The sequence below is a fragment of the Alexandromys fortis genome, unplaced genomic scaffold (assembly GCF_014885135.2).
Source record: "Alexandromys fortis isolate MF-2015 unplaced genomic scaffold, M_Fortis_MF-2015_v1.1 scaffold_84, whole genome shotgun sequence".
NCBI lineage: Eukaryota > Metazoa > Chordata > Mammalia > Rodentia > Cricetidae > Alexandromys > Alexandromys fortis.
Window position 1 is genome coordinate 152,758 of NW_026068017.1, and position 16,904 is coordinate 169,661.

Sequence of the window (16,904 nt, forward strand, 5' to 3'; positions counted from 1 at the left end):
CAGAAACAATTAGGTCTGATTAGCTAATACTAGACAATTAGAGCATGCTAAAGCACAGGAAGAAAAGTCATTCATGGTTATAATGACTGAGCATACTGGCATGTAGAGATTACAATAAATTTGTGAAAGGATGATTGATAACTGAAGAAAAAGAAACACACCTTGTGTATTTCAGAAACAAGACTTTTTACTGTGGCATGGGGATGGATTGGGAAAATGTCCACAGAGTATATAATAGGACTTGTTTAAGATGTCATCACCTACCAAGGACAAATGAAGAACTTAACAGATCAAGGTTATTCCATGGCATAGCAAGGCAAAGAATATAAAAAAATTAGAAAATATAAAAATATATACTTTCTAAATTAAACAATTGAGATTGAAGAATAGAATTGATCTATCTCATACAGGCTCAAACATTGAGAGTTTAAAAACTGTTAATTATTTTTCTTAAAGTCATTGGAGACCGATCATGACTGGAAACAACCAAACTGTCATCTCCCAGTTCCTACTCTTGGGCCTGCCCATATCCCCGGAGTACCAGCACCTGTTCTATGCCCTGTTCCTGGCCATGTACCTCATCACCATCCTGGGGAACCTCATCATCATCATCCTCATTTTTCTGGACACCCATCTCCACACACCCATGTACTTGTTTCTGAGCAACTTGTCCTTCTCTGACCTCTGCTTTTCCTCTGTCACAATGCCCAAATTACTGCAGAACATGCAAAGCCAGAACCCATCCATTCCTTATGCAGGCTGTCTGACACAAATGTACTTTTTATTGTTTTTTGGAGACATGGAGAGCTTTCTTCTTACAGCCATGGCCTATGACCGTTATGTGGCCATCTGCTTCCCCCTTCATTACACCAGCATCATGAGCCCCAAGCTCTGTGCTTGCCTATTGATTCCACTGTGGATGTTGGCCACATTCAATGCCATGATGCACACCCTACTCATGACAAGATTGTCTTTATGTGAGAACAATGTGATTCTCCACTTTTTCTGTGACATATTGGCTTTTCTGAAGCTGGCCTGCTCAGACACTTTCATTAATGAGTTAATGATATTCATCATGAGTGGTCTCATTGGCATTATACCATTCCTACTCATTATTATGTCCTATGCAAAGATTGTCTTTTCTATTCTCAAGGTTCATTCTACCCAGACCATCTACAAGCTCTTCTCCACCTGTGGTTCCCACCTGTCTGTGGTGTCTCTGTTATATGGCACAGTTATTGGTGTATACTTATGTCCACCAGCTAATAACTCTACTGTGAAGGAGACTGTCATGGCTATGATGTACACAGTGGTGACACCCATGATGAACCCTTTCATTTACAGCCTGAGGAACAGAGACATAAAGAAGGCTCTGATAAGAGTTTTCTACAATAAGAAAATCTATATGTAATGGTAGCATTTGTGATTTTTACCTAATTTTATGTAATAAACATAAAGATGTTAAAATTTTATGTTAGATGTTGTTTCAAATCTTAGATCATACATGAAAGAGCATGCTACATAACTATACTACATAAGTGTAGTATAGTTCAAAGTAGTAAGATTGTCTTTGATAGCTGGATATATCTTCCTCCATATCTTGCACAAATTATCTTGTAAATGCATAGCAGAAAAGGTTCTGTCTAAAACAATCTCTGTTCCTTACATTTTTAAGTTGCTGTAACCTGAGTTTTGTGGCCATTGATTCTATTAAAGAAGTTTAAGTAATGGATTCATAGCTCTTGTTAACAAGGCAATCTCCTTACCACCTCACTTTCTTCTATTATTTCCTATAGGTACTTCCACTTTGACTTGACTTGATTTTTTTCCCTTAAATCCAAATGACTATTTTGTCTTTGTTGTCTTTCCTGTTTACTATTGAGCCTTAAGAAATTTGGGGTAATTATTTTGTACAACAGTGTCATTTACAAAATTCTCCTTTTAATTTGTAATTGACTAATAACCAGAAACAATTCAATTTGCTTATCTAAGATGAGGGAAAGAAGAAAGAAAACTAGAAGCTGGTAATGACTTATGTATGTTTTATATTTTACTTCATAAAATTTCTGTTTATAGTGGATGGCTTTATTTTACCCTGTGACAATCTCAGGGATACAGAGAAGGTTCTGTTTCACATAATAAAGAATATGAGGCTCACTGACTTACCATCTCATACCAAAGAACAGTGGTTAAGTGTATATGAGATCATAGACCAATTCTACTCTTGTCTTATTTCCTTACTTTAGAAAGAAGAATATTTCTTTATTTTTGTCTATTCTTAGCCTCACTATGGAATGGAATAACCTTGTTCCCTTGATTTTCTCAGTTGTCCTTTGTATATGATGACATAAAAACCCAGTCTTTATACTCCTCTGACCTCTCCCCAACATTCACCTTCATGTGAAGCCAATTCTCCCCTAGGGCTTCTCCCTACTTGGTGAACATCTCAACTTGATCCTCCCTGTAAACTTCAATAGGAACATCTAATACTTGAACTCTTTTATTCCTGCATAGTCTTCTCTTTATAAGTCTCTTGTTTGTTGAATTATGATATCATCTCCTACCCAATAATCTATATAACCTTTTCTCTGTACATTCATATATTTACAAAAGTACATAATAGCTCATAGAATTTATAATTTTGCTCTTTTTATTGAATATTGTTCTAAGGTATTTTATTATTATTTTTTCCATGTAGTTAATTACCAATAATTGTTGTCATAGCTAAACTCTGATATTGTCATGTTATAGCAGAATTATCAGGGACAAGATAGACAATATAAAAATTACATCACTTTCTTCAACATCTGAAAAACAAAGTTTAAAAGACAGACATAGTTTCTCCATTCAATTGAGTTTAAGAGCTATAGGAAATAAACAAAAGCTTTTCTCAGCAATACAAAGCAGTGCCACAGTGCAAAAATGTAGCCTAGAATGCATATCTTTTAAAACACATTTTTAAAAATTAAGTGATACATAAACCCTACCACTGTATTAATATAATATATAATGTAGAAGATGGACTGTGTCAGACTTGGAAAAAGGTTGTTATTGGAAACAAAGAACCTTGTTATGGAGTTTAATTTCCTTTGTGGCAAAGTTAGCTACTGGGCAACTGCTGATAGAATGTTGTCCAAATTGGACAAGCAAGACATAAAAGAAGGCAACTTCTGAACTTTGTCAAGGTAAGATTGTACAGTCCCTCAAAATTGCTGCTTCACAGAAAAGTCTGTCAGATATTCTATGCCCATAGTCTAAAATTGTATGGCACAATGTTACAGAGGAATCCTGGGGTGAGTGTACAGTCATTTTCTTAGTTTTGGAAGATACTTGCTCTGTACTTTCTTTTTAATCAGGTAATATTTTATCCTTTTCAAGTTATTGATGGGATTAAAGGAGAGATAGTTACATCTTCCTTTGCTACCAAATTCAGAAAAGAAATTCAAAGCAAAGTTGCAAAGTACATAAGGTTGAGAGACATAAAAACTTAAGTTGTGTTTTTATTTATTTATTTATTTATTTATTTATTTATTATTTATTAAAGATTTCTGCCTCCTCCCCGCCACCGCCTCCCATTTCCCTCCCCCTCCCCTGGTCATAGGGTAAAAAGAGAGAGAGAAAAAAAAAGAAGTCATNCAATGTTAACACAGCGACTTAAACAAGTCTCGACTTCACACTCAACTTGCCAGTTCCCCAAACGTCAGCCTTCAGAATAGAGAGAAAACCTTTTTTGTTCTTCTTCAATACTTTCTCTTTTCTCCCACCTCTTTCCTATTGAGGATGTGGAAAACCTGACTATAACTGGGTGGTCTGATTATTTCCTGTAAGAAAGCTCTCTGCTTGGAACACTGTGAAAACAATCTGCCTTAACAATTCAACCCAAATAAATGATCTTCCTGAAAAAAAAAAAAAACCTTGTTTGTCTAAGAAAATGCTATGGAACCTAAAGTGATAATTTTGGGTTGGTAATATAAGTTAGGATAGAAATTAAATTAGGTAAAAAATTATTGACTTCCAAGGTGGGATAGATAACGGAATATTTTCTCTGAATTTCCCAGATAGAGGTAGATTGGACATTGTAAATGTAATTGTTACCTGGTAATTGTTCTTATTGTATATTGCTACAAGATTTAACATTATACAGAAATTGTTCAGCCATATTTTCACAAGTAATTTAACAGAAACAAAGGAACTGATAAAGGCTGAACCAAAAAGCAAGGCTTTTGTGATTATTGCTTTGTGAATAAAGTGACTGTCCTTTGATGTAGATATTTCACTGTAGCTCACTTCCCTTTCTGTTACATATTTGGGAATTATTTCCCTAGTTCAGAACAGTTTCCCACTGCCAGGCTTTGTTCCAATCCCCTAAGTAAATGCAGAGATCTGCCTTCCTGCAATTATCTTTATCAGCAGGCATTTATTTGGTCGGTGTTTAGGGCCCGGGCATAGAGCTTTACCTGCCCAAGTTTCTGTTCTGGTTTTGCCCCACACAAAAGATTCTTAACTCCTTATGCTCACTTTCACCTCAGTTTACTGATGATTTTAGTTCAGAACTCTCAAAGACAGCAGAAGGGATAATTATCTGCAACCCAGAGAAAAAACACCCACAATCAGAACGTCTGATAAGAACATAGCCCGAAACTGATCATTTGGAGGCCTGCGTCTCTTCTTTGCTTAGAGCAGTAAGTCTAACTCCAGACCTAGACCTGTAGAAACTGCAGCTTCTGGTGTTTGAGCTCTCCGATCCAGAGCCATCAGCTTCCCCTAGGCTGCCTGGTGACCTGGTAGCCTCTCTGCTTGCTGGGAGAAAAGAAGCAGTGCACTGATTTAAACAATCCATGCCCTATTCATAATATTACTGAAAATAAAGTTTTTAGCCCTTTGTTAGCCACCTGAAAATGTAGCAGAGTGCACTAGCTTTCCCCTCTAGAATGCCTTGATGATTTAATTCCTTTCCTTTTTTTTTTGAGTTTAAGCGTTTTATTTATTTTTTTGTAATATAATTTTTTATTGAAAAAAAAATCCTCTTTCCCTCCCCCTCCTCCCACTCCTCTCCCCCTCCCTCCAGTCCTCTCCCCCTCCCCCTTTGGACTCAGGCAGGGAACCCTGACTGCCCTTTAATTCCTTTCTTAACTAACTTTTTCCGATAAGGAGTTCACCAGACAGACATGTAGTAACCACTCCCATAGATCCTTCTCTGTGTAAAAACTCTTAGCTGATTTTCTATAGGGCAAAAGAATTCCAGCCTTGGAACCTTCTAGGGCTGGGGTATTGCTGGTTTTATGGCTATAAATGACTTGGAACATTGGTAGCAGGTGGGACAATGCAGAAATAAGAACAATGTAGAATAAGAGAGATCAAGGAAAAATAAGGATTGAAAGAAGAATAAAGAAACATGGACAGATGATTTCCAATGTGAGTAGACTTGCTTATCCTTCAATGTTTAACCCTACTTAAGCTCATCTTGGTATTTTTAATTGAACCCTAGAACTTCAAGGCATAGATATAGATAGAAATAGTAAATATATAAAGTTTTATATATTTGCTATGCTAGCTTTAAAATCTTTCCTTTGCTTCTTCTTCTTCTGGAAAACACCAAATGGCGGATGACTCTGGTGCAGCAGGAGGGGCCCGGAGGACTCGGGGGCCCAGGATTAGGAGGCAGTGGTGGCTTCCGGGGAAGATTCCGCAGAATTGGAATTTACTAATGTTTACAAGCTGCCCCATTGGTTCTGGGAGAGTAATCTCTCCTTTGCAGGAGCAGGATGTATTCTTAACCACTAAACCATTCCTCCAGCCACATTAATAATTGTTATAAGTTTGTATTTATGTGGGATTGTGTGTAGAGGGCACAACACTGAAAAATTACTTGTGATAAGAGAAAAATGGAGATCTTTAAGGAGAGATGTAGAAGGACGGCAGAATACATGTAATATGAAAGTGGAAGAATATTGGATTACAGCAAGGTTATGGGCAGAGATGGGATAGAAGGATAGGTTAAAACAGACATTGAGCAGGTGATAACAAGATTAAGTACAATGAAAATACCATAAGTAATGCAACTTCTTTGTAGGTTAATTTTTAATTTACAATATGTTAAAGAATTAAAAAGGCAAAATAACCTTTTAATGTAGAATCGCCACATGGCTAGGTACATACAGATAACAATTGATTCAAACAAATCATTACATTACATTAACATTCTCAGAAATCGTACTTATCATTGTACCAGAGAGGGGAAAAAATCAACCAATGATTACATAAATATCCAATGTATGTGTAAACAATGGCATATTATTTGACAATAAAATGGATCATTGTCACCTTGAAAACACACTAATAGAATGAAGCTAGCCATGAATAGCTTGTATTCACATGAAATATCAAGAATAAGAACAGTTGTAAGAATATTAAGTGTTCTTTGCTTGTGGACGTGTGTTGTTCATTAAGTTTTGCCTTCCCCTAAGTGTAAAAAGGAGTAGTAGGTGATAATAATTGGTCTTCACTAGAAATCCCTGAAGTAAATTGGTCCTGGAAAGGTCCTGGGTAATTAATATATCTTTAATGAGCTATACAGGATATGGACGTCTAGGGGATGGAGAGTCCCTAAGGCCAAGGAATGGCCAAAGGGAGATGTGAGGAGGGATGGGCCAGATAGATAGAGTATAGAGGTTTCTAATTTCTGTGCCTGCAAATAAAATGAAGATGAGCAATATCTTGGAACAGAAATTTTGATTCAGCCTCAGCAGAGTTGGGTACATTCAGGAAAATAAGCTGGTGTCTTACTGCCAATCCGCATGAATTTCCAGTGTGATGCAGGACAGTTTCCAGGTATGATAACGTTCTTCTTTTCTCTGTCTTGTAAGATATCACCACATTGTACAAATATTTGTTTCATGATTAATATATAATCATTTTCATATTGATGGGTTCTTCACAATTACTCATTATGTAAATTTCTCTATATATCACACAATGTCAACACAAGAGTGGCACTGTGAGATGGAGTTCACAGCATTAGTTCGGAATTATTGTTTATGCTACTTACTTTTCTCTGTGAGGTCTTAGCAAACTGAGCAATGTCCTACCCAAAGTGATGATTAATTTTATCTGTACGAGTTCACAAATCTGTGCTTCAGTAGTGATATCTGTGATTTCTCCTAAGTGCAGTCTTTCAAAAAAGACATTAATGTCATCTAGGTGTTCATTTAAAAGTACAAGAAGAGCTACTCTTTCAAACTCAGTGCTTCTACAGAATCCAAGATGATAGGCAGGTGTACTAAATGTTAGAAACATATAATTTGTGAGTTTTAAGTACATTTTAGTTTGACAATATTGTGTTGAATATTAAAAGATGGTATGATGTCCATTGGCAAATAGTGGTAAGAGTTGATGGTGATTTCTCTGGTTCCTGGTCTTTGCACACATGCCTTCCTAACACAAAGTGACTGTTCATTTACAGAAGGAGAAACTCTGCATGGTGGCACATGTCTGTAATGCCAGTGCTCAGGAAGGAGAGGCAGGAATGCTGCATATTAGAGGCCAATCTTGGACACATAAGGAGAGCATCTTTTTAAATGGTGCATGATTTCTTTTTCCTACGTTGTTTCCCCTCTATAATGCTAATCAACAATGTCTTTGTGTGCAAACTCTGGATTTAGCTGCATTGAACACTGTCAGTCTGTGAAAATACAAAAAGTCAGACTTGGGTGTATCATATCAGAGAAAATTGCTAAGATCCCTTGATGTTTTTACTCCTTTGTCAGCTTTGAGATATATGATAGACTCATTGGACAGTGTTGTACAGAAACATAATAATGTGTGTGTGTTTGTGTTGTGCATGACTGTGCATGCAAGTGTGGACAGCCATGAATGTGACTTAGGATATAGACTGCCAAATATGAGAGGTTGATACGGACATTTGCAGAACTTTGTAGAATATTGGATTCCTTGAAAAAAGTGGAGGAGGTTACAGAGTTGCATATTCGGCAGAAAATGCAGATTTTGCTACTGTGACATGTCCTTCATTTGACTGCATAAAACTCATCATGCCATGACGTATTAATTACTTTACTCAAAGTCTATGCATAAATTACATTTATAGAATACCTACATAGTTACACCCAGAAACCCTGTCTCAACAAGAATAAAGAATATCTTCATAGCAACAAGCATTTTTCCAAAATTGGTATCAGGGATGATACAATTGAAGCATAAATTAATTATTACGCACAGTATAGGAATTTGAGGAATAACTCAGGTGAAGATTCCAAATAAACTTGTTGCTTTTAGCTTTTTATTATTTATAATACTTTTCATGTTGTCTTCTTCATCAATATCAATGACATTTTCTGGATTTAACTCTTTGGACATGATTTGAAATCATCAGTATTACTGAGAAAAAATACAAATGACTAACACTAATACTGAAGAAATGCAACATTGTATCTCCAACACTCATTATAAAGTGCAAAATTTAATGCTAATTGATAAAGTATTTTGTATAAGTGGGTATTTTTTTTCTCCCATTTTAGTTGATGAGATTTGCATTAGGTGTGCAGCAGGTAACAAATCTTCACTGGTCAAATTCTTGTATCATTTCGGATACTGGCTCTAGTTGAGGTTAATAATGATTATAAATAATCCAACAGAAAGAGGATATGTAAGATCTTTCATCCATATAATTTACAATTGATGGTGGAGTATCTTAAAGCAGTGATTAAAGTATTAAGTGCATGGAACATGTATAAGGTATTATAGAACTCAGTTCTGCAAGACCATTGCCACAGCACATCTTGCAGGCAGGACAGATTGGATGGTTTTTTGGCTATTTTGGTGTCCAGGTTTCTCTTTTTGTATCCTGAAGTGTTCTTTTATAAGTTAAAGAGACAAGAATGTAGACATGAAGGCTAAAAGCCTTCACTGGCTCATGCTCTATTTGTTCAATGTGATGTTGTCTCTGGCAATTGGGCCCTCTTTCACTTCTCAGAGGGCTAACCTCTCTCCTAGCACCAACCTGGTTTGTTTAGGGATTGCTACAAGACATCCACAACCAGCAGCTCATCCAAATGTACCCTGGTTCCACCACCAGGAGTCTTGTCTGACTACAAAAGATGGTCAGTTAATACTCTGGATTATACATTACTAGAAGTTATCACCTGGGTCATAGATTCCAGGTATTTACCGCAATACTAGATTTCTATACTGCCCCCAATATGCCAATCAGTTTGCAACAGTCTCTCCCAGCACTCTTTCCCTTTATTGCTTTCAACTCATCCCTCATATTCCCAACTTCACCATTACCTGCAAAAAGTAACAAAAAGGGTATTAAGAAGAATGAAATCTGGCAGATGGATATGTTCCATTTTGTAGACTTTGGAATATTAAAATATGTACATCATCACATTGACATATATTTAGGTTTTCAATGGGCAACTACTTGGAGTTCAGAAAAATCTGATTCAGTAATCAAACCTTTACTAGAAGTTATAGCCATCATGGGTAGTCTTTCACAAATAAAAACAGACAATACTCCATCATATGTTTCTAAGAAAATGAAACAGTTTTCTGCTTATTATAAAATAAAGCATGTTACAGGTATACCACACAATTGGACAGGTCAGACAGTTATAGAAATTAATTGCATGATGCTTTATTAACCTTGAATTTTCTTAATGCTAATGAGAAAGGAACAGTGGCTACAGAGAAGCATTGGATCTTGGAAAATAAACTTTTGAATTAAATCAGTCAACATATTTCAAGGATGTGTGGGCCTGAGAATGGAAACTAGGAAATGTGTTACATTGGGGAAGGGATTTCGCTCTTGTTCCTAACAGAAAAGAATAGCTATGGATAACATTAAAATTAATCAAGATTTGGTTTGAAAAAGAGGAACATCTTGATAAAGAAAAATGACAGTTCATCCACAGAGATGACAATCCCACAGGTTTTAAGGAAACCTCATAAGGGTTGGGGAAGGTTTATGTTCTTATCTTTATAGGAAACTATCAAATTTCAAAATATCAAGATACCTGGGACATCTAGACCCTTAAAGAAGAAAAGATAACTCTCCAGAAGTAATCACTAAGCAAAGAGATATCTAACTGATGATACCAATATCCTCAGCAGGGTAAGATCTCAGTACCTAAACGTGTGTGTGTGTGTGTGTGTGTGTGTGTGTGTGTGTGTGTGTAAAATGGTAGTCATCACTTATTAAAAATCAATGCTGGCTTTTGAGTTGAACAGTGGCTTTCCTTCTCGAAATACAAGCATGACATAAAAAGGAAAATTCAGAGTTTCTGTTTTATAACAGGAGCTACCTGAGATGGGACAAAAGGAATATAAAATCGATGAACTATGGTTATAAAAATACTGTCTTCAAAAATTTACTTCTTCCCATACTTATTTTTTCTCTTATGGTACTTTTCATTGAATATATGTCTATAGGAATCCAAACTTTATGTTTTAATATGAATAGTGTTTAGGTTTTCCACAACAAGCAATACATTTTCCTACAGTAAACAATGATGTCTCCAAGAAGAACATGGGACACCATAACAATGATTCCATCTGTTGGCTATGATGCCATTGTGCAAATAGCACCACTTTAAGAGCCGTTTTGGGCTAAAAAATGCTCCAGATGATTTCAACTTGATTAGGTGGGGTGGACCACCTTCTTGCAATGTTCTGGCAAGAACTTCAAATAGGAATTCTAGAAAAACATTGTCGACTACTCAGAGACTACCTTCAATTGTACCAGATTGAAATCTTGAAACTTAATCATTGATTTAGTTTTTACAAGATTCCATAGAAATGATATTACCCCCCATGATAGCTGGAAGAAATTAGAGAAAATGACATCCCCTCTTTCAACAAAGTTTGACCTCAGGATTAGGTTTAGTCATATCAAAGAGTTCCATTAGAGCCCAGAATGGAGTATAATAAAGGTTTATTTATTTGGGGATAAACTCACAGTAAGTGTAGTGATCCATAGTCCCCTGTATATGCTGGGAACTGAAACCAAATCCAGCAGCAAAGAGATCTGTGCACACTTTTCTTCTGCATTTATAGTACTTGAGACCATGCCTGAAGTGGGCCAGTATTTTAAAGACCATTGGCTGAAAGAGATTCTACAACACTTCCCCCTTTTGTACAAATATGAGGGTTCTAAGTCTAATACAAATCTATATGTAATAAGAACAAATACCAAATACTGTTAAAGAGGCAAAAACATACATAAAAATTAGAATTACAACCAGTATTAACATCATCAAACAAGAAACATAAGCTGAATGTTTCAATAGTTATCCTAATTTAAGGAGTCTAAATCTTATATTAAAAATGGATTGGCAAAATCATGAGAGAAAAGTAATTATGGCTATCTACTCTTCAAACCAATTAAAAATCTGAGAATGGAAATAATACTACATTAGTAAATAGGCAGTGCATTCAAGCAACTTTCAAAATTTGCCAGAAATGACAGAGACAACCAACTACCTGCACAATCACCCAAATTCTCATTTGCAATGTTGGTGCAACCATCTTTGACTGAGGCCTAGAGTTTCTGACAGATCATTTTCAGAAGTAGGAAGAATTGAAAAACTGTCTTATACACTCTTGGACAGGTTTTGCAGTCTTTTTTCTGGTATCCTGTTTTTCATAGTTAAAGATAGATATGAAACTTTCCAGATACAAATGAACTAAATAGCTATAATTCTTGTTAATAGCTGTTTTGTATATGTAATTTTACTTTGCTAAATTTAAAACTTTCCTTTATTTTAGACAGAAAATGGGAGATGAAAATGGTATTCCCCTCTGTATGCTATGAATAGATTTTATTACCATTGATTAACCAAGAAGCTGTTTCAGCCAATGGCAGGGCAGAATATACCCAAGGAAATCTGAACACACACACACACACACACACACACACAAACATAGAGAGACAGACATGCACAGTAGTGCACTGCTGTCCTGTGCATTTTCAATTGGTCTTCTGTCCTTGTATTATGTGCCAGTTAAACACTGCTATCATCAAAAGTGGGAACATCAGTCATGAATGTGTTGAGACATTACTCAGTAATTATCTATTTTTACATGTTCTGCTTTGACATGATGTCCTTGTAAATCGTCCTTCTTTATTATTTAAAAATTTTTTATTTGTGACCAGTGTGAATTATAATATTTTCCTTTCCCTTTTCCTTTCCTTGTATTGTAGGAGAATAATCTAATGGCCTAGAAATTGCTATGTACATCTTCTATCACTGCAACACANTGATTAATATAGTTTCTCTGTGATTGTTTGGGTCTGTGCTGCTGGGAAACAAAAGAGCAGTCTATGTCTTACAAAAATTAGGGACATCTATTAGGGGTTGGTTATAATTGGTATAGGGTTGGGGTTGTCAATGAAATAGGATTGGAAATTTCTTTGAAAAATAAAAGGGATTGGATGGAATGGAATAAGTAGATTAGTATGTCTAACTTGTGAGCTATATTTATAGACATGTACATTGGTATAGATTCTTATATATTCACTCAAATTCCAATTATACTTGTTATATTGAATATTCTTCAATTTCTGTTTACAATATTTGCAAACCTATGCAGAGTTATTTTGTCATATTGTATGCATGCACATTTCTACTTCTGCTCAAGATATTTTGTACATTGATGCAATTTTAGGATATATTTTTCATATTGTAGCATACATTTCTATCTGTAATCAAAATACTTAAATACATCATTTACATTTTGAGATCATTGTCCTAATTTGTTGCACATTTTTTTAAAGATTGTTTAATTTTTTAGTATGAAATCTTAGTATTTAAGCAGCATAGGTATTAAGAATTACAGGTCAATGATCATTCATGCTTGTCATACTTGCAGTTAGACTAGTCAGATTCTTTAGATTCATAGAGATTGTATGAAGATAGGTAATCTTCAAACACTTCAAATAACTGTAGATTATGTCTTTTAAATAACTTATGATTCTGTTGCTGTGAGACACGATTGCTCCAGATAGCACCCATCTATTCCTGAGAGAATGTTGAACACTGAAGACACTCCACTAGGTGCTTGTTTTCTTATTGGAAAACTGGTATTTTGGAAAAGAACTGACCCTGCCTTGACTAATGATAAATGCATGGTGTTCAAACTAAACAAGGAGGATGCAAGCAAAATGACTGCCCAACCTTGCCAAGACAAAGTATGACAGTTTTTCAAATTTTCCTGCCTCTGAAAATGGTCTGTCAGATATTCTAAACCTCAGTAAAAGGTGGTTGCCCCAACATTGCAATGAGAATTTGGGTGATTGTACAGGTAGCTGGTTGTCCCTGCCATTTCTTGTACCTTTTGGAAGTTGTGTGATTGTACTGCCTATTTACTCAGGTAATATTATTTCTCTTCTCAGGTCTTTCATGGGGTTGAAGAGTAGATAGTCATAGTTTCTTTCTTCTCATGGTTTAGCCAAGCCATTTTTGATATAAGACTTAAACTCCTTAGGATAGGATAGGATAGGATAAGATAGGATAACTATTGAAGCATTTACGATATCTTTCTTGATTGTTTTTTATGCTGGTTGTAACTCTAATTTTTATTTATGTTTTTGACTCTTTTTCCCCTGGATAATACTTGATATTTGTTTTTATTGTATAGGGTTTTTTAGTAGACTTAGCACCCATTTATTTAGAAAAAACAGGGAGGTGTTGTGGGATCTCCTTCAGCTAATAGCATTTTGGATGCTGGCCCACTTCAGGCACAATCTCATATATTATAAGTGTATACAAAAAGTGTGTGCAGTGGGCTGGAGAGATGGCTCAGAGGTTAAGATCATTGCCTGCTCTTCCAAAGGTCCTGAGTTCAATTCCCAGCAACCAAGTGGCTCACAAAAGTGTGTGCAGCCATTTTTTTATTTAGATTTGGTTCTAGTTCCCAGTGTACAAAGAGGACTGTGGATTGTTGCTCTTATTATAAGCTTATCCCCAAATAAATAAACCTTTGTATACTCTATTCCAGGCTATTGTGGAACTCTGTTATAACTACAAAGGACTTAATCATGAAGCTAATAATCTTCTCTTGGAAAATTATGAAGTACATTGCTAGATACAGGAATAGATAAGAGTGTTGTAAACAGAGTGCTTGTAGTTTATTAATGGACAAGAGGTACTAAATCAATTTAATGTGTTCTGTACAGTAAAAAAAAAAACCTGACAATCAATGGAAGTAGCCAGAAATTGGGAGAAACTATTTGCAAGCTGTATGTGTGACATAGGATTAATATATAGACTATCCAAAACACCAAAACACCAAATATCAAGAACAATCAACCCAATTAAAATTTGAGCAGTGTTGTGTGATTGAATGGAATTCTATGCCATATTTGTCCCATGCCTTCATTATTCTTCAGCTGACGATGTCTAGACTAGAACCAGAGTTCTGCATATGATGAATAGTGCATCAATAAACTGGTATAAAAATGTAATTCTCCAGTAAGACAAAGACACTAAAAATTCCAAAGCTATTTGATCAAAGTCATATAGGTGAACATCAGAATACTTAGGGATGATTGAATTGTAACTTGAGAAGGTCATACAACTACATTAGTTATTCAAGTTGTTGAATACTGTCAGTCTATGAAGATACAAGCAGTCAGACTTGGGTGTGGCATGTCAGAGAAACTTGCCTAGACTTCTTGATAATTCTCATCTTGTCATTTTTGAGACAAGATAGACTCATTAGTAAGTGTTGTGCAGAATCACAGAATAATGTGTGTGTGTGTGTGTGTGTATGAGTGTGGTATGGTGTGTGTACCCTTGCATGTGATATAGTAGAGAGACTGCCAGTGTTAGAGGCTGATAAGGCCAAAATATGAAGAACTGCCTAGAATAATGGAGTTTCTGAGAGGAGTGGAGGACACAGAATTGTATCAATGTCAGAATATGAAAACTTTTCTAGAGTCAACTGTCTTTTTTTCCTCTAATGCTTTCATCTGATTGAATGAAGAAAACCATCTTATGAAGTGGTAGTTACTTGACTCAAGGTCTACATATTCAATAATATTTATAGACAGTCTTCATAGAAACAAGTAGTTTTCAAAAATTAACATCATAATTCACTGACTTGATGCATAAATTAACTATTACACTACAGACATATGGGAATAATAACTCAAATATAACTAATTTTTTTCACTTCTTTTTATAGTTCATAAAAATTTTATAATATCTGTCTACCAACATCAATAACATTTTGTGAACTAAAGAATATGGATATGATTTGGAGTCATAAGTATAACTGAGGTGTGATACAAATGACTAACCCTAATACTTTAGAAATGCAACATTAGATCTCTGACACTCCTTATAGAGTTTAAAATTTAGAAAAACTGGTCAAGTCTTTCAATTATAATGGGGATTTTTTTTAACCTTTGAGTTAAAATAAATCTGTATCTGGTTGAACACCAGGTAACAAATGTTCATTGCCCAAATTTGTGCATCAAGACAGATACTGGCCCTAATTAGAGATTAAGAATGACAGTAAATGGTCAAATGGAATGAACTCTTCTATGACCTTTCTTGCATATAATTTACAATTGAATGGCAGATAGCTTAAATCAATGATAAAAGTGTTAAGTGCATGGAATATGTACAGGATGTAATGGAATGTAGCTGTAGCTTTACTTAGGTATGGGGAGACAGGGTAAATTTAGCTGTGTATGTGATAAGTAATATTCCTTACATATGAATAAGGATGAACCAGATGAAGGGAAAAGAGAGGGGAGGAAGGAATAGAAAATGTGGAGGAGAAACTCTAAAATTGAAAGGTTAAGAGTTTTACCATAAAAGTAATAAAAAGAGAAATCCAAGAGTCAATGTGAGACCACATAAGGATATGTGTTCATATGAGATAATGAAACAACATTACTGTTCAGATAGTGAAACAGGATTAGTGTCCTTGATAGGAGCTTTGTCCTTATCCTAACAGCAATAGTGGTAATCTGAAGCATAGTTCATATAAGACATGTTCAAACATCTCTTATTAGGATGCCACAGTGTAAACGATGGAGGTTGAAGGAGAAGTGAAGCATCAGGGACATGAGAACAAAGGTGGGAACTGAGTCTGCTACTGTATTTCAGTAAAGACAAGATCTGATCCTGATTTATGGATATAATTTCACAGAAACGGGTGGATAATATAGGAGGAGAATAAAGGGAGACTCTGTTTAATGTATGACAGTAGTTGAAGGTAAGTAATTGAAATTCATAAAATTGTGACTCAAACATGATTTTCTTTTACTACACTATGAAATACAAGAGAAATGGGAGAATGAGGAATGCTTTGGGAGGCAGCAATTTGAAGATATGAATTTCATTTGGTGCTTTGAGCTACTGAAGCCTGTCACACATTTAATGAAGGGAAGGCAATTGGTGAGCAGTGGAGCAGATATCTGTTTGTTACAGAAACCTGAATATCTGGGTTTGAAATGGTAATCTAAGGAATTGGAGTTTGTGTTTTTTTTCTTGAAACTTATGTAGAATTATGATGATAAACTTCATCAAAATTCTTTAAGAACACCAACATGCATGACATAGAACAACATACAAATGAACAAACAACAGTTTTCTAGGATGTGCAGACAGCAGGAGAAAGAAACATTAATCCATTTTGTATCTCAGTAAAAATACATAGAACTGAATAGAAAATGATGAAAATAGAAATGTGTTAAAGAGAAGTTGAGAAAAATTATTAATGAATTTAATGATTACAGATATTTGGATTTTGAGATTATAATTATGATAAATGTCAGATGCTTTATTGTAAATTATGCATTCTAGATAAACATTCATTTATATTTTGAATTTTCATTAATCCTGATATTTTCCTCATTAGGTTTCTGGAGTTGAAAA

The 16,904-nt window shown here is 35.2% G+C and overlaps 1 protein-coding gene across 1 annotated transcript; it reads left to right on the top strand.

The window, feature by feature from the left end:
- Nucleotides 1-472: 472 nt before the first annotated feature.
- On the top strand, nt 473-1,411 carry LOC126514094 (olfactory receptor 1496-like). The gene has a single exon (XM_050162804.1). It carries the CDS (start codon nt 473-475, stop codon nt 1,409-1,411), a length of 939 nt encoding a protein of 312 aa, XP_050018761.1.
- The last annotated feature ends 15,493 nt before the right edge of the window (nt 1,412-16,904 follow it).